General features: G+C 55.1%; 1 protein-coding gene across 2 annotated transcripts in view; it reads right to left on the bottom strand.

The window, feature by feature from the left end:
- Window positions 1–595: 595 nt before the first annotated feature.
- LOC117642874 (tyrosine-protein kinase Src42A) overlaps window positions 596–17,634 on the bottom strand; it is a 33,414-nt gene continuing 16,375 nt past the window's right edge. The window contains exons 2-10 of one of the 2 annotated variants that reach the window (XM_034381484.1): window positions 7,065–7,186; window positions 6,692–6,855; window positions 6,265–6,273; window positions 4,876–5,044; window positions 4,636–4,794; window positions 4,372–4,550; window positions 4,126–4,282; window positions 3,757–4,036; window positions 596–3,645 (exon numbers count right to left, since the gene is read on the bottom strand). In XM_034381484.1, the coding sequence (XP_034237375.1) occupies window positions 3,828–4,036; window positions 4,126–4,282; window positions 4,372–4,550; window positions 4,636–4,794; window positions 4,876–5,044; window positions 6,265–6,273; window positions 6,692–6,855; window positions 7,065–7,186 (1,168 nt within the window). In that variant the 3' untranslated portion in view covers window positions 596–3,645; window positions 3,757–3,827. The remainder of the gene's footprint in view (window positions 3,646–3,756; window positions 4,037–4,125; window positions 4,283–4,371; window positions 4,551–4,635; window positions 4,795–4,875; window positions 5,045–6,264; window positions 6,274–6,691; window positions 6,856–7,064; window positions 7,187–17,634) is intronic. The other variant, XM_034381485.1, reaches the window with a different exon arrangement.

Below are 17,634 nucleotides of genomic sequence, written 5' to 3'. Positions count from 1 at the left end.
GAGTGGGCAGAAATAACGCCGCGAGGAAGCTGTGCTTCCAATGTGAGGCGCAACGTGGTGTGACTGAAGGTCTGGCGAGAATCTACACCAGCTACATCACCAACCACCGCCGGTACTCACGGTACTCACTGCCAACGAGACGGACACTGTATGGGCGATGAGCTTGGGGCAAATCGCCCACGTACCACAAGTGAAAACAACTTCACCTGTGGTTTGCAGATGCCTCTAGAATGTGGCCTTAAATAAAAGCTCGTTAATTTGCAATTGAGAGTGCCAACTGGAGCCAGCCAGATCACAACGCGCCGCGCAACAATGCCCAAGTCGCAGACGGGGAAGGCCCGAAGGGCTGCCGAGTGCTGCCGAAGCAGAGGGCCGAAGCAAGCCGAACCCGAAGGCGGCACGATGTTATTGCTGATAACAGAAGGTCCAGGTTGGTCCAGCCAGCCATGTCGTTTCCAGACCGTTCCAGACCAGCATCAACACTCCTGTTTCAGCATGAAAGCATTTACTTGTTTTCATTCAGTGTCGAACTCAAAAATATGTTGATGGTTTCTACTGGGAGAGTATCATGAACTTACAGAGTAAATAAAGCAACTTTTGGTTTGACTTTTTTTTTTTCTATCCAATGTATTGAACCAATGTACACAGAAAAATGGACACGAATTCACATGACATACAGAGGGCAAACACAAAGAATTAAGTGATACTATGTAATGTTCAAACTATCACCCAATAAAGGTAGCATTTTATAGCACTGCGCTCCTACTGATCACCAAGGAAATTTCTTTTCATTTGGTACAAAGAAATGTGAGTTTGTATAATTTTTTCATGAGATGAATGATGTTAACACCTGAGAACAGATATCACACAAAACTTAACCAAACTAACTTGATGAATCAGAACTATCTACCAAGTGCAAAATTGTAAAGCTGAATGGAGGACATACAGGCAGTATGTACGAGTGCTTCTAATAATACCTGTGATCATTCAGTTTGCCAATTGGAACACGATAAAACTGACAGGATAATTTAACTATGATGCTTTAAAATTGTTCCAAAAGCACTTTGATATAAGGTTTCATTTGAAATATTTATCATTGTGACCAAAATGTCATCAAAAACCTACTTTATGAGAGTGTAAATCATGGGAAAGTGAGACATAAAAAAGATGAAGGATGAAAATTGAAAATTGGGCCACACATGTGCATTATTGCTAGCTATGTCTTTGAATTAGAAAGGTGGCAGTGAATTCAGGATGGATTTGGTTCAAATTGCTTTTAAGAGAAATTGTAATCACAGAACCATCAATACGGAGGTGGTTGTTCTTGGTAAACATACACCACACAAATATTTGAGCACAGCAGATGTACAGGGTTTCTTCAGAGCATTCAGAGCCAAAGGCTTTGAGTTACTAAAATACAGAAACCATTCTTAAGAAAACAATCAGCCGAAACAAAAGTTTAAAATTTATTGGAAGTTTTAATTTAGAATAGAACTGGCAGTGAGAAATGTCTTGGAAGTCAAGACAATCAAAAATTGCGGAAAAACCCTTACAAATATTCAAAATTTGAACTTGGACAAATTGTTGACGCATGCAAAAGACTTCATCAACAACCATCACGTAAACATTGATTTGACACAAACAAATGTTCATGAACATTTCCTGGCAGGCTGCATAGCCCCTAATGGAATATGTATTATATCAGTCTGCATAGAATTGGTTAGAGCACCACGGGAGCAATTCAGATTTATCATGTCAGGCATCATTGCAGAGAATAACTTATTTGGCTGCTGTTGATAACAGATTATGATATCATAATCGTAAATACTGAAGTCTTGCTAAAAATTGCATAAGATTTATGGTTCTACAGTAGAAAATTGGTTACAAAGGACAGAACTCTTTTTGTCATTTCAATGACTTCTTGATTGAAAATCATAACTGATTCACTAAGCACAACTATTTATCACAATCAATAAATTTTTTTTAAAAAGGGGGAAAGTTACCAAGCACAAGGAGGCAAAAGATTTAATAAAAGATGACGTTATATCACTTCTCCATGGTAAAAAAAAGGAATAGAAAATTTTTCCAAAAGCTTGGAAAGTTAGGATTTGTGCATAATTGAGTTGAGTAACACCTATCACACACCAACAGTTTCAATTCATTCACTTCAAACAATAAAATAAAGTCAAGTATAAAATGGTGAAATGACGTTCAGCGCTCATCAATGGAGCATCATAACTTCATACACATACAGTAAAAGATCCACACAGTATGAATGAAGAATGAATTTGGTAGCTCATATTAGGTAAATTATGTACAGATTAAAAGTGACATGTCTACAATTACTGTACGGTTTGATCTACAACTTAAATACTTAAACTTACACATAGTAAATTACACTATGACATATGTAAATTATAGCAGAACTTGGCTCTTACATATCTATGATGTCACTTATTAGAACAAAAAGCTGAAATGTCAGGAAGACAGACAACTAACATCTCAACTGAGACTTAAACAATGGTTTTCTCATGATTTCACAGACTACACAAAAATGTGTTAAGAAGTTAAAAGTAAAATTAAGGATTGTAAGAACAATTTATGCTGATAAGCCAAACAAGGCAAAAGATTTATAAATGAAGACAGTTATAAAAGACACAGTACAAAACACATAAATTAACATAAGATAAGAATTCAACATAATAGAGATGGCTCCATTTAGTGTATCAGTAGACACGTATTAATGGAACATGCTATGCCCCTCGATCTTACACTAAAGGCTTGTCATACGGTAAAATAGTAATACTGGCAGATGCCAATAGCACATCGTACAGTGCTGACTTATATATATACAAAAATAACAGCATAATTATTTTTTTGAATTCATAACAGCTCGTATTTATAAAAGCAAAATTCTTTCAAAGCTTCCCAACTAAAACTTGATAGCACCTACAAACGTCACGCACACACATCAAAGTTTTGGTAAGGGTTTGTGAAATCTAACTATGGCTTCTCAAATAAAAAAAGACAGAGAGAAAGGAAAAATACGTATGGACAAGAAAAGAAAAAAAACAAGGGAAAAGGCAACCCAAACAATACACGGACACAGTACATCAGTTCTGTTTGTAAATGCATCATTAAAAATAAAAGCAATCAATATAGCAATCACTGGTGACACTAATCAGTCCAAAACATGATCAAAAAAGCGCATGTGGTCACACAATTAATAAACAATAATAGTAAATAAAGCATGCATCTATTAACAGACAAATTGTTTCACCACAAATACTTCAAAAAGAAAAAAAAAGAAACTCCCAATTGATGTTACTGGAAAAAGAGTGAATATTGCCCAAAATGTCCTAAAATAAATTAAGAGACAGTAATCATTTACTAAGTGAGCAATAGTATGATCATCCACTACACCTACATGTGATGTACTTCTAACCAGTCCAGCAATGTAAAGATTTCAAATTCTTGTAGTTTGGTAACACCTCATGAGGCTTGATTGATTGGTAGAACATTAGATAATCACAAAAATGAAAAGCCACAAATATTACACAAATGAGTCTACTAGGTTCCAAAGTGCCCACCCATCCCCTGCGCCAGCCCAACCTCAGGTTAGCTTTTGGTCCGGTATGGCATTACCTACAAGACAGAAAGAATCAGGGAATCACGTCAATGGTACAGAGCAAAAAGACGGACAGAGGCTTAAGACCGCCTGGGAGGAGCCTTGCTAGGTGGCAAGCCCCGACTTACCAAATTTATCCAGGTAGAGTGCCATGAGGCACCCTTAGAGCGTGGGGCCAGTCGGGGAGGTGGGCGCGGTCTCAGTAAGCTGACGCTTCCTTGTATTCAGAGCCCTCCATGGTGAAGAAATCTTCAAGTTTCCATTGGAGAGTCTCAAAGGTTGGCCGTTTCATTGGGTCTTTGTGCCAGCATTCCAACATGATGTCATATAGAGCACTAGGACACTGGTTAGGACAGGGCATGCGGTAGCCGTGTTCCACTTGATGCAACACCTCGGCATTTGTCATACCTGGAGGGAAAAAAGCACATTCGCAACACAGATATAAGATCAATTCCGCTTGACACAGGACTTCAAAAACGAAGAGAAAGAGAGATTACCTGGATATGGTATGCGTCCATAGGTTACCAGCTCAGTAAGAAGAATACCAAAGCTCCAAACATCTGACTTGATAGAAAATTTACTATAATTGGCAGCTTCTGGAGCGGTCCATTTAATAGGGAAACGTGCACCAACACGAGCTTCATATTCATCCTCCTATAAAGAATTCGAGTAATAACATAAGATAAATAAGTGGTTCAGAATAGACTTCAGAAAAAACATTTCAATTCTCTATTTTATCTTACCTTAATGAGACGAGCCAAGCCAAAGTCAGCTATTTTCACAATATTGCTGTCTCCGACTAATACATTTCTCGCAGCCAAGTCACGATGAATATAATTCTGAGATTCAAGGTATGCCATGCCGGCCGCAATTTGAGCAGACATATCTATCAGCTGAGGCAATTTCAGCTGGCGACCCTTGCCTGAAAAGAATGAGGTCAAATTGTTGAATTGACATGCTACATTCCCTGATAAAACAAGGAGTGGTGCAGAGAACCCTGTACTTACCTTGAAGGAAGTCCAACAAACTACCATTTTTCATCAGTTCGGTTATAATGTAAATTGGCTCCTCCATAGTACAGACAGCATACAATTGAATAAGCTTTGTATGACGCAGCTTCTTCATGATTTGAGCTTCAGCAAGGAAGTCTTTAGGATCCATTGTGCCTGAAAAATAGCATTGAGTGAGATGAAGGGCTATGTGAGACAAAAGTAACTCCATAATACTGAGTAATTTATTGTAATTACCTGGTTTTAAAGTTTTGATGGCAACAGGAGTAGTGTTGTTCCACAGGCCCTCCCAAACTTCACCAAACTGTCCATGCCCGAGCTTCCGGACAAATTTCAGAGAATTGCGGTCTATCTCCCATTGATCTCGAGTTGAATGTGAAAGTCCTCCAGTAACTGGCTTTTCAATCTATGAATACACAAAAGAGTAACATTAATAGATGTGCAGGTAGAGAAGATGAGAGAGCTAAGGTGATGTGACTATCATGTCATTTTCTAATTGGAGTCTGGGTCCAGGTTGCATACGAAACTTGTATGTGGATGTCGAGTGGAACAAACATAATCAATAGTGTGTTTCATTCATGTATGCAAGAAATGCCCATTAATTAATATGGCTTGAAACTCCTTAAATAAAAGAAAACGCCCATAAAATTCTAAGCATGCTCCATTGGTAAAGGAAGTGACAGAAATCCATGCTCTAGGGTCTTAACTCCTTTATCCAAGTGCATTGTATTTTATTTGATCTCTTCCTTACACTGTGTTTTTTTTTTTGGTGTAAAAAATATTACCAAACAAGAAACAAATCCCCACAAGAATCTATTTGTATGAGAAAAATAACAATGAGGTAAAATATTTCAGTAATATTCTTAGCACCCTTGGGTATCAGCACCTACTGCATATCTTGTGCTACAAAACTATGTGGGAGAGGTCAAGGATCATTGTATGAGATTTTTTTAAGTGTAGTGTAGCATGCAAAATACAGTCTATGACCTACCAAACAGATTTTAATTTTAACAGAAAAAGTTTCTGAGGCTTTCATAATAAGAACAGATACGTTCAAATAGCACGATGATATCAAGTGCACAATGCAAAACAGAGATCACCATCATCACAAATCACATTTGATAGCCTTGATAACTTGGGACGACTATAATCCAGATTATGTCACTAAACATGGAAGAAGAAATGCAAGTTTGGATTGTGTTCCAATGACCAGCACCAAATGTGACCAAAAACCTGGCACAACTAGAAATCAGGACAGGAAAGTGGTGCCTCATTTGAGAGTTGCTAGGCCACCTTGATCTCACCAGCCCATTCAAATACAATTGCACAACAACAAAAATTACTTCTTGAATTGGGCAAATAAGTTAATACTAACTGTAACATTTATTGCTATCAAACACTGCATGACATTCCACACACACCAACCATTTGGCACATTAAAACTACCATAGAAGGTTGAGAAACTGTCTTAAGAGTCTGTATTTAGTGTGGTGCAGGCGGATTGACGTGCACAGAAAACTTTTGCCTTGGATGAACTATCTAATGCAACCTTTTTAACATGCCAGTACCAGTATGAATTTAGCAAACTACTGAACGTGTGAAAATCTGACATTGCTCATTGCTTACCAGTTTCATCTGAAGCAGAAGACAGATAGAAAGAATGTTAAAATTCACAAATTTCAATTTTGGAACAGTTTTTTAATGACCCACCCAAATAACAGAAGGAAAACAAATGAAAAATGGAAATATTGGAAAAGGAAATTCATTGCCATAATAGAGTAGCCTTTTCATTTCCAAGATAAAAATAATTTGCCTAAGCGTTAAAGTATTAACAAAGGAAGGGAAATAAAATAAAACTCCAGCAATGCTTATGTGATGAGGTAGATAACATTATTGCCGTCAAATTGCCTGTCTCTAATTCATTTGGCACACATTTGGCGAGGTCTTGTATGTTCTAGGGTCTCACAGAGGAGGGTTAAGTTTTTGAGTTGAAATGTGGAATAATTTGGTAATGTGGCAAAACTTGATAAGTGGACTGAAATGAAATACTTGCCTGGATACAAGGTTTCCTTAGGTTGACGCAGAGGCCGTCGGCATCTTTGCTGTAATGTTCTACCAACTCCTGCAATGTACGGAACGTTGTCCGGCGAGCGATGAAGAATCCTCCTTCATCCAGCTGTCGAATCCTATAATGCTTGACTGTGTCTCCATCTCTCACTGCAAACACAAAGGAAACATGAGGAGAGACAGCAGAAAACGGGCGAGCCACGCTACGCCCAGAATTGGACAGCAGACGGATTCCGAGACTCGCTTTCGTCGCTCTGTCTCTCTCGCACCCAGTGGGGCGCCCCAAGAGTGCGAGAGAGACAGAGCGACGCAAACGAGCCTCGGAATCAGTCCGCGGCAAGCAGGAGTGCTCAGCCCACCTGACAGCGAGTAGTCGTTCCGCCGGCTCTCCGAGTCCCTGATGAGGAAAGCCCCGTGGTCGTTCTCCGGCAGGAGCAGCTTCTTCTCCGCCTCGATGCGCTTGATCTTGCCGAAGTACCATCTGGAACACAGGGAAAAAAACACACGCCATGAGCACGCTTCCGCAACGCCATGGGGGAAAAACCAAAGGACCTGCAATCGCGAGGAGGAGGAGGAAGAACAAGCAACACTAACACGGACAAATAGGAAACGAGAAAACCGTTGAACAGACATGTGTAACCCTCTCACTCGCACTCATGGGCTGCCCCCCCCCCCTTTTTTCCTTCTCGCGTTGGTTCAACTGCACATTGCCACCGCCTAACAAGCCAGCGCGAGAAAACTGGCACAACGACACTGGACTGACCCCTGCAGGTCGGGTCAGGTCAGGCCAGGTCAGGTCGAGCCTAGTCACGTGACTGGACGGGGCATGCGACTTGCTAACGGTCCGCCCAGTCCGCCAACAGAGAGCCGGCAGCCCGCCGAGGGAAGCTCCTCCGAGAGACAGCACACTGCAAAGCGGCAAAGCCCGGCAAAGCCTATAGAGCAGAGCCGCCCTCCAGTCGGACCAACATCGCAGCTGATGCAGCGTGGCCGGCCGGCCGACCCAAGCGCCTGTCGCGAAGCGAAGCGCGAACCACCGTTGATGTCATTCAAAACACTGGTCGCTGTCGTCACTGCTGTCCGTCCGTCTGTCTGTCCGTCCGTTCCAGCCGGGTCGGGCCAGGCCGGGTCGGGTGGTCGACCAGCTGGGCGCCGGTCACGTCACCGACGACCAGTCGGCGGTTCGGTCCTGCGGGTCCTGCGACTCATCATCAAGGGACCCGCCGCCGTCACCGCCAGGCTGCGGCCAGGCGGCTCATTCCCATACGAAAAGTGGCTCCGCGCCTCGCAGAAGACTGATTCCGAGAGTCGTTTCCCTCGCTGTCTCCCTCACAGTCATGGAGCGTCCGCTGTAGGTGCGAGAGAGACAGAGCGACGAAAACGGCTCTCGGAATCAGTCTGCAGCTCAGACCCAACGGGGCGCCCGGCCGCACGAGTGCGAGAGAGACGCCGCCCTGTTCGGAATCGGCCCGCGGGTCCAACCAAACCGCAGCCGGCTCGCGTCACCCACACCATCATGCACGTCCAGAAATACGCGACGGCATGACGGCGCCGACGCCGCCGCCATCGGCAGCCCGGGTCCAGGCCGTCCAGCACCAGCAGACTCAGAGTCGCTTTCGTCGCTCTGTCTCTCTCGCACCTGCACGGGACGCCCCCGGGAGTGCGAGAGAGACAGAGCGACGACTCTCGGAATCAGTCTGCAGGTACCGCGAAGGCAGGCCGGCGCACACTGCCCCAGTAAGTAGGCAATCAGCGCCAATTTCGCCTTCCCCCTTGGAGCCATTCCCGATCCGCTGATGCCGCGCGTCAAGACGGCCACCGCACGCTCAAGGGACGGCCTGACGGCTGACGCAAGGCGGCGAACATAGCCGCGTGCCGTCACCGACCGCGGCCCGCCCCGCCAGCCCGGCCAGCTCGGCCAACTCCCGCGCGACGCCGAGAAGGGCGCGGTCCTAATCCTTCGTGTTATCGGACTGGTCTCGTCGCGCGGCACCGCGGCGGCGCCAAAGGCAGCAGACCCAGTCAGCCAGCTTGCAAAAGCGTGCATATTTAATGAATGGGAATGCAGCGCGGCGGCCGGGCGATTCAGGAGAGTCGTTTTCATCGCCCCGTCTCTGTCGCACTCGTGGGGGTCCCCGTGAGGGTGCGAGAGAGACAGAGCGACAAATCGGTCGGCAGGTGCGCGCGGCGGCGGCGGCGGCGGTTCCTCTCCGCGCCGACCGACGTCGTCGTCGTCGTCGTGGAGCCGTCGGCCGTCGGGCTGGCGCCACCGGCCCGTTTCGTTTCCCCGATCAATCCCGCAGACTGATCCCGAGAGTCGTTTTCGTCGCTGTCTCTCTCGCACCCGTGCGGGACGCCCCATGAGTGCGAGAGGGACAGCGCGACGAAAACGACTCTCGGAGTCAGTCTCCTCCAGCCAGCCCGCCGGCCGCGTGCTGGCCGCGTGCGGCCGGTATGTGGAGCAGCGGCGTCGCCATCGGCGGCAGCGCGGCGAAAATACATCACGTCCGGGAGAGAAAAAAAGAGAAGTAAAACGAGAAAAAGGAGCCCGCGCTGTGCGACGACAAGTATAAATACAATCACACACGCACACACAGACCAGCCCTGCCGAACACTAGCCGCCGCATCGCTCCTCCCCTCCCTTCCCACCTCCGGGACAAGTGGCTGCGTGCGTCGCGACGCTCAGGCTCGGCGGGGCGGGGCGGGTCAGACGCCGGCGTCGAGTCGAGTCGCCGCCAGCGCGACGCCGCTCCAACCTACTTCCAGACCGTCCAGGCCGTCAGCTTCCTGCTCGGCTCGCCGCGAAAAATCTGATGTAATTCGAGAGTCCAGCCCCAGCCTCGGCCCAGTGCGGCGGGGACAACGGCCGTGCCGCTCCAGATGGCGCACCGGGCAAGGTCCGCGTCGACGGCCCGCGTCCGCGGCCGCGGCACCCCGCCATCCGCCGCGCAGCCAGGCCGTCCCGGCGCGCAGGGCCGCGCGCGCGCTGCCTACCTCGCAGGCGGCCTCGTCCAGCCTCCGCCGAGGCGAGGCTACGCGGCTACGCCCACGCAGCTCGAGCAGCGCGCGCGCACACCTAGAGTCGTGCCAAGCGGCCATGGGCCCCACGGGCGCGGCAGGCCGCGGCGTGGCGCCGCACATGCCAGAGTTTCGGCAATCCATCGGCCATCGCGGAACGACGACGAAACACGACGACAAAACACGACACTCACGCGGCCCTCAAGGAGAAGCCGCTGCAGGTCCGCGGCCCCGGGTTCGACTCCCGGCGGCAGCGTCCCATTGACTCACTTTTGGTTGAGGCGAGGCCGGGGTCGCGGCCTTGGCCGGGGCGGAGGCCGCGCGGCCAGCCGCTCCTCGGCCGCGGTCGACGACGACGAGATGGAGGACGCGGAGGACGACGAGACGGCCGACGACGTGGACGTGGCGCTCAGCTTGCGGTTCCTGCCGCCGACGCCGTCCTCCTCCGACTCGAGGCTGCTGGAGTTGCCGCTGCTCAGGGCGCGCAGGTTGGCCCACAGCTGGCGCCGCAGCTGCCGCCACTTGCCGGTGCTGGACGACGTGGGCGACGCCGTCGGGGAGGTGGACGTGGACGTCGCCGGCGAGGTGGAGGCACTGGCCACGGCCTCGGACTCCTCCTCCTCCACGCTGGACATGCCGGCCAAGGCCTGCAGGGCCTCCTCCTCGGCGCGGTGGTGGAACAGGCGGCTGCCGATCCAGGCGCGCTTCGCCTCGCGGACCTCCCCCTTCAGCCGCAGGGCCTTGTCCTTGTCTTGGCGGTGCAGCGCGGCCAGCGCGTCCTGCTGCCGCTGCGCTCGGCTCTCGGCCTCGGCCAGGGCCTTCTCGGGCCAGCCCGGCCTGCGCAGCAGCCTCTGCCAGCTGGGTTCCTCCTCGTCCGACGTGAGCGACGGCGCTCCGTCCGAGGGCCGCCGCTCCGCGCGCTCCAGGCGCTCGAAGGGGGCCGCCCAGGTGCTCGGCGCCCCCAGCGGGGCCCACGCCTGCACGGGGCTCACGCGGCGCTTCCGCTTCAAGGGCTGCAGCTGTGGCGGCGGTGGGGGCGCGGGGGCGGGCGGCGTGGGCCACGTCAACATGGAGCACGTCTGCGTGGCGCTGGCGCGCCGCTTCCTGCGGATGACCGAGGCCGCCGTCAGGTCCAGATCCGGTTCCAGCCCCACCTCCTCCTCGGCCTCCTGGGCCTCCGCGTCGAGGTCGCCGGGGCAGTCCGCCGGCCAGGTCTGCGTGCCGCTGCTGCGCCGCCGCGGTCCGCGCGAGCTGAGCGCTGCGGCGGGGGTGGCGACGCCGGTCCCGGAGTCCACGCCGAGGTCGGCTTCCAGGCTGGAGTCTTGGTTGCAGTCCAGGCTGGAGTCTTGGTTGCAGTCCAGGCTCGAGTCGTGGCTGGACTCCAGGCCCGAGTCCTCGCTGACGCTCTCTTCGGCGGGGCTAGGCGCGGCCGCGAGGGCGGTGCCGTCCGCCGCCAGGGTCATGTGCGTCCAGGCCTCCGTGTCGCTGATGCGGCGCTGTCGCCGCGCGGGGCGGGGGCGGGCGCGGAGGGAGGCGTGGGTCCTCGTCGCCGCGGGGGGCGGCGGGGGCGGAGGCGGCAGCGGCGGCGCGCCGTCGGCCACCTCGGGCGTCTGCAGGGGCAGCACGAGCCGCTGGGCCGAGACGCGGCGCAGGAACTCGGCCACCGCGTCCCAGTGCACCTGCGTGACGGCGCCGGACAGGCGGATGCAGTCCACGCGCAGGGGCACGCCGCCCAGCGACCACAGCCCGTCGCCCAGCCCCAGGCCGTCCAGGCCGCCCACCGCCTCCGCCGCGGACAGCGCCATGGGGACTGCCTGGCCCGTCTGCCCGGCGTCCACCAGGGCGTCCACCACCATGCTGGCCTCGGGGCTCTTCTCTACGGCCGGGCCATCTGGATAAAGGAGTAAGCGCCTTCAGGGAATGCACTACGCCGTTGTTGCTGCTGCCATTATTGTTGTTGTTGGCGCCGGTCGCAAACACCCCACGAGAGAACCGGTTTCCGCGACGCCAGGCGACGGGCCACATCGCGTCCTTGGCGAGATGCGTCGCGGCCTTGCGCTGGCCCTGGCCGGTAGACCGATTCCGACAGACAGTCGTTTTCGTCGCTGTGTCTCTCTCGGGCCTGTACGGGTCGCTCCATGAATGCGAGAGGGACAGAGTCTGGACAGAGCGCTGAATGGTGCCCCGCCGGCCCGCGGCCCCGCACCGGTGACAGTCGCACACCGCCACCGTGCAGCCGGCCAGCAGGTGGATTCCGTCCGAGCGCTGCTTTCCTCGATCATCGGTCTCTCTCGCACTCACGCGGGGCACCCGGCCCGCAGGGGGCGCGAGAGAGACGGAGCGACGAGAGGCGCATCCTTCGGGATCGCTTGGCGGCAGCACGCCGAGCCAAAGTCGGGGCGCGTGCCGAGCGTGCTTCATGAGGGGCCCAGCGGAGGGGCAGGGCACGGCACGGCACGGAACGCACGGCAGAATGCGTTTTATGGGTCCGGAGCGACGCGGCGACGCGGCGACGCGGCGGCCAATATCTGCTGCCTGGCAGTGGCGCGGCGTGTCGCGCTTCCTGGTCAGACACGGCGCTTCCCAGTTTCCCTGATGAGCCGCGCCGCCGCCGTGCCGAGCACCGAGCACTCATCGAGACGTGCGGCGCGCCGGGCTGATGCCGACGGGGAGGGGCAGGGGGTCTCTGTCGCACTCACGGGGCGTCCCGTATGGGTGCGAGAGAGACAGAGTGACGGGACTTGCAGTGCGGCGCCACTGCCGTTCTGCCCCGCCTGCGGGCCCATTCCGAACACCGCTTCCATCGAGAGAGAGAGAGAGAGAGAGAGAGAGAGGAGAGAGACGAAAAGGATACTGTTCGGAATAAGCCGCAGCAGTACGCCGTCGCACACCTGATTCACACATCACACTTTGACGAGCTGTTCCTGCCGCCACGCCACGGCACTGCGACGCACACACACACACACACACACACACGCACACACACACACGCCACTTTGACGCGCTCTTCAGCGCTTTCTCCGGGCCGCCGCTGCTGCCGCGCGGGGCGTGGCCGCGCGGCCGCGGCGTCGAGGCGGCACGGCGGCACATCGGCCGTCGACGTCGACGTCGCCGAGGAGCGCGTCGTTGCGTCACACCGCCACGCGGCCGACGCGACGCGCGGACGGACGCTCATCTCCAAACCGAACCCCGCTCAGCGCTTCACTAGACCGATTCCGAGAGTCGTTGTCGTCGCTCCGTCCCCCTCGCACCACTACGCGCCATGAGTGCGAGAGAGACAGAGCGACGACTCTCGGAATCGGTGTGCAGTGCGGGCCCGGCCGCGCCGCGCCGCGCCCCGCCGTCACCGTCGAGGCCGTCGCCGCCGTAAGGCGACACCAGCCGACGCGTAGCGGGACCCGTGTCCTCGGTGACGTCGGCGACGTCCCTCCCGATTCCACTCCGCTCCGCTGGGCACCGCACACTCAACGGCGCTCTCGTCTCCCTCGCACTCGCGGGGCGGGTCGTAGGGCCGCAGGGGTGCGAGAGAGACAGAGCACCGGCGAATCGTCATCGCCGCGCCGAACGCAAAACGCCCATAATCATTATAATGACGGCGATGAAACGAGGCCGCTCGCGCCGCCAAGGTTCGTTCGGCCGTTGCGCAAAAATAAGACAAACAAAGTCGCCGAACGCACGACGCGCGCCGACGACGCGCAGGCCGGGGAGGCACAATTAGCCCCGTGGTAGTGTTGACACTCGCGGGCGGCACTACACACTCACTCACTCACTCACTCACTCACTCACTCACTCACACACACACACACGCACAGAAACGAGCCGGTCGGTGGAGGGACCGGTTTTCGCCGCGCCCCGCCCCGCCCCTGCTCGGCACCGCCCGGCTCCGCTCCGCGTCGAGGAAAGTGCCCGACCGGTGCCTTCGGCTTCGACTCCGGATCGGCCGAAAAGCAAACATGACCCACCTCGCGCTCGCGTCCGCGGCACCTGGCCGACCCGGGCCGCGCCGCCTCCAACAACGCCCCCTTCAGCTTGGCTTTCGGACACAGCGCCGTCCAGGGAGCCCCTTGCAGAACAGACGGCCACTTCCCTTGGATGCCTACGGTGGTAGCATCCGGGCATAGGAGGAGCGCCTATGCAATGTCGAACTTAAGGGTGCAGAGCGCCCGGGCGGCAGACCGGCCCGCCGAGCGCGGCTGCGTTGCGGGGCTGCATACCCTCTCGATCACAGGCGCTGACCGAGTTCCCTTCCGCCGCCGCACAGTGGGCCAGTAACCGGCGCAGGCGGCCAAAATTCTATACGCGTTTTGAGCTCCAGAGTCGCTAAGCAGGGCTCGAACCGAACGTGTGACCCCACCAATGGATTGCTCTCCGAACGAGGAATCTATTGGTGGGGTCACACGCACGGTTCGAGCCCTGCTTAGCGACTCTGGAGCTCAAAACGCGTCTGGAGTTTTGACCGCCTCCACCGGTCTTCTGGCCCACTGTGCGTCGCCGCGTCGCCGCGTCGCCGCGTCGGCCGGCCGGCAGGTCGCCGTCCCTGAGATCAGCTGCTGCGACTGCCAAGGACGGGCCGGACACGGCGGGGCGGGGCGCGGCGGGGCGCGGTGCCAGCCAGCCGTCACAAAGGACCAAGACGACGACCCGCATCATGTTATCCAACACGTGGCCCATCCATACCACACCGGCCGGTGGGCGCCGCTCGGCTCGGTAACAACCGGCAGAAGGGCTGATTCCGAGACGCCTTTTCGTCGCTCTGTCTCTCTCGCACCCCGACGGAGCGCCCCTCGAGTGCGAGAGAGACAGCGCGACGAAACGGACACTCTCGGAATGAGTCTCCTCCAGGCCCCGCCATCATCATCAGCCGCGACTGGAGGGAGACTGGGCATTCCAGCGCCCCGGCGGCCCCCTATAACGTCGTGGGCGTAGTCCGCGCGGTGGTGCAACGCGGCCATCACTCCGGGACTCACTCACTCGCAAGTAGGCTGGCAAAAACAAAAATACTCGGCGCGCCTCGCGAGCCAGTCCGCCGCACGAGGCGTGTCGTGCCCCGCCCCACCCGCCCCGCCCCGCCCCGCCACGCCCCGCCCCGCCCCGCCCCGCCCCGCCACGCCGGCCGGCTCCTTGACACTCAAAGGCCGGCTTACCTTCGCCGATTTAGCGGCGCGCACGATGACGGCGTCGAGACGGCGGCGGCACACTGCTACTGCTTGTACACTGCACGCAGCGCGCGCCGGCCTCGCCCCGCCACGCCGGCCAATCACTTCGGCTTCCTTTCGGCGCCCTGCTATCAATCGCAGAGCAAGAGTCGTTTTCGTCGCTCTGTCCCTCTCTCTCGCACCCATACGGGACGCCGCCTGAGTGCGGGAGAGACAGAGCGACGACAGCGGCTCTCGCAATCCGCCCGCCTGCAGTGGCGAAGGGAGGACCACGCCCTCGCGGACCTTGGACAAGTCGAAGGAGAAAGTAAAGCAAGCGCGGCAAGTGGCCCCGTTCGACGCCGCGTCCATTTGTCGCCATTTGCGCTGCGGTCGACAGTGGCGTCCACGGTGGCAACGCGGCCGACGCACTCATCCCGCCTTTTTTCCGCTTTTCGCGTGGCGTGGCGTGGCGTGGCGTGCTCCAGCGGCGTAGCCAGGCACGGTACGCGGGCGAAAGCGAGCCCGAGGCGAGGCGGCCTTTTTGCCGTTTGGGGCGTGACGAATGGTCCGCGGCTGCACCAGCCGCAGCCAGGCTCACCGGTCACGCCGGGCCGACAAGCGAGCGGGCCGAGGCGGGCGGCCGGCGTCGCGCCGGCGGCACGGTAGACAGTCACAGACGGGTCACGGCCGGTCACAGAGCAGTCACAGAGCGGGTCACGGCGTCCGAGCGGTCACGGCGGGTCACAGAGCAAGTCACAGAGCGGGTCACGGGCCGGGTCACAGAGCAAGTCACAGAGCGGGTCACAGGCCGGGTCACAGAGCAAGTCACAGAGCGGGTCACAGGCCGGGTCACAGAGCAAGTCACAGAGCGGGTCACGGGCCGGGTCACAGGCCAGGTCACAGGCCAGAGCACAGGCTGTGTCACAGGCCAGGTCACAGACCGTGTCACAGGCAAGGGGTAGCCAACTCAAGATTTTCATGTACACTGATTATATTTAGAGTATGATTACATGTGATTTCTTTTGATTATTTTACTATTTATCACTGATTATAGGAGGTTATAATGTTGATTATTGGGAAATATTGGGGATTATTTGAGCGCCGACCTCAATATTAGTGACTTTGGGCAGCCACTGTGTCAAATTTAGTTGCGGTCATAGGCCTCCCTCGACGCCTTACTATTCTGAAGACCCTACTCTTTCATGCCCCGCCTCGGGAAGGCTTTGACCGCTGATAGTTTGGGAGCAGTGGTCTCGCAAAAATATTCAAAAAGTGAATGAATTTCAGAAAATCACCGTTTTTGCTAACTTTGAGCGGTCACTGCATCCAATTTAGTTGCGGTCAAAGGCCTCCCTCGACGCCTTACTATTCTGAAGGCCCTTCTCTTTTATGCCCCGCCTCGGGAAGGCTTTGACCGCTGATAGTTTGGGAGCAGTGGTCTCGCAAAAATGGTCAAAAAGTGAATGAATTTCAGAAAATTACCGTTTTTGCTGACTTTGAGAGGTCACTGCATCCAATTTAGTTGCGGTCAAAGACCTCCCTCGACGCCTTACTATTCTGAAGACCCTACTCTTTCATGCCCCGCCTCGGGAAGGCTTTGACCGCTGATAGTTTGGGAGGAGTGGTCTCCCAAATATGGTCAAAAGTGATTGAATCCCCGAAAGTATGATTGTCATTTCATTGGATGATGTTGATTATTTCACTGATTACCAACTAGACGTGCAATGATTATCTTGAGTTGGGTACCCCTTGGTCACAGGTCGTTTCGCAGAGCAGAACACTCCAGAACACCGCCCATTTCCAGACCAACTCCACTTCGGTATCCCAAAAAATAAAATAGGATTACTAAAACGGACGGAAAATAAAAACGAAAAAGTTGTCAACGAAGCCGTTCCCGGGGCAAACATCCGGACGATGTCCTCCGGTCGGCCGGTCGGCCGGTCGGACCGCGGATCCCCGTCGGGCGGGGGGTGGGTGGGGTGTGGGGTGGGGTGTCAAAGCCGACCCGAGCCGAAACGACCCACAGCAGCCAGCACCAGGCGCTCTGCTATCGAATCGAACGGCAGCGTGCGGCAGCGTGCGCACAATGGGTCAAGGTCACGACGCGCGCCCCACTTCCAGACACTCTTCCAGACGCACGGCACGCGCGCCGACACTGCAACAGCACGGCGGCACGGCCTGCACACTCATTCCGAGAGTCGTTTTCGTCGCTCTGTCTCTGTCGCACCCTCACGGAGAGCCCTACGAGTGCGAGAGGGACGGAGCGACGATAAACTCTCGGAATCGGCCTGCAGACCGGGAGGACATCAAACGGCGCACGCGGCGCGGCGGAGGCGGCGGCCATCCCGCGCAGTGCCGCCTCGCTCTGTCTCTCTCGCACTCGCGGGGCGTCCCCGTGGAGGCGCGAGAGAGACAGAAAGCGACGACTCGCTCTTCGGAATCGAGACACGCCGCGCCGAGGAATGTGCGCATCTTTATCGCCGCTGGCGGACCGATTCCGAGCGTCGTTTTTTGCCGCTGTCTCTCTCGCACACGTGGAGCGTCCGGTACTCACAGGTGCGAGGGAGACAGAGCGACGAAAACGACTCTCGGAAGCAGTCGGCAGGACGACGGCGACGAACCGGAGAGAGACGGAGAGAGAAGGCCGCGCGAAGAGGATAAAAGTCGCGAATCGCTTTTACGAGCGTTCGAACCGTACCGACCGGCCGACCAAATGTCACCCCCCGCTCCCCCTTCCCCAACCGAGTGAGTCGGCCCAGGCACTCGCAGTGGA

The sequence above is a fragment of the Thrips palmi genome, unplaced genomic scaffold (genome assembly GCF_012932325.1).
Source record: "Thrips palmi isolate BJ-2018 unplaced genomic scaffold, TpBJ-2018v1 HiC_scaffold_16, whole genome shotgun sequence".
Classification (NCBI taxonomy): Eukaryota; Metazoa; Arthropoda; class Insecta; order Thysanoptera; family Thripidae; genus Thrips; species Thrips palmi.
Note: the sequence above shows the minus strand (reverse complement) of the source record. Positions and strands in the feature narration are given on the sequence as shown.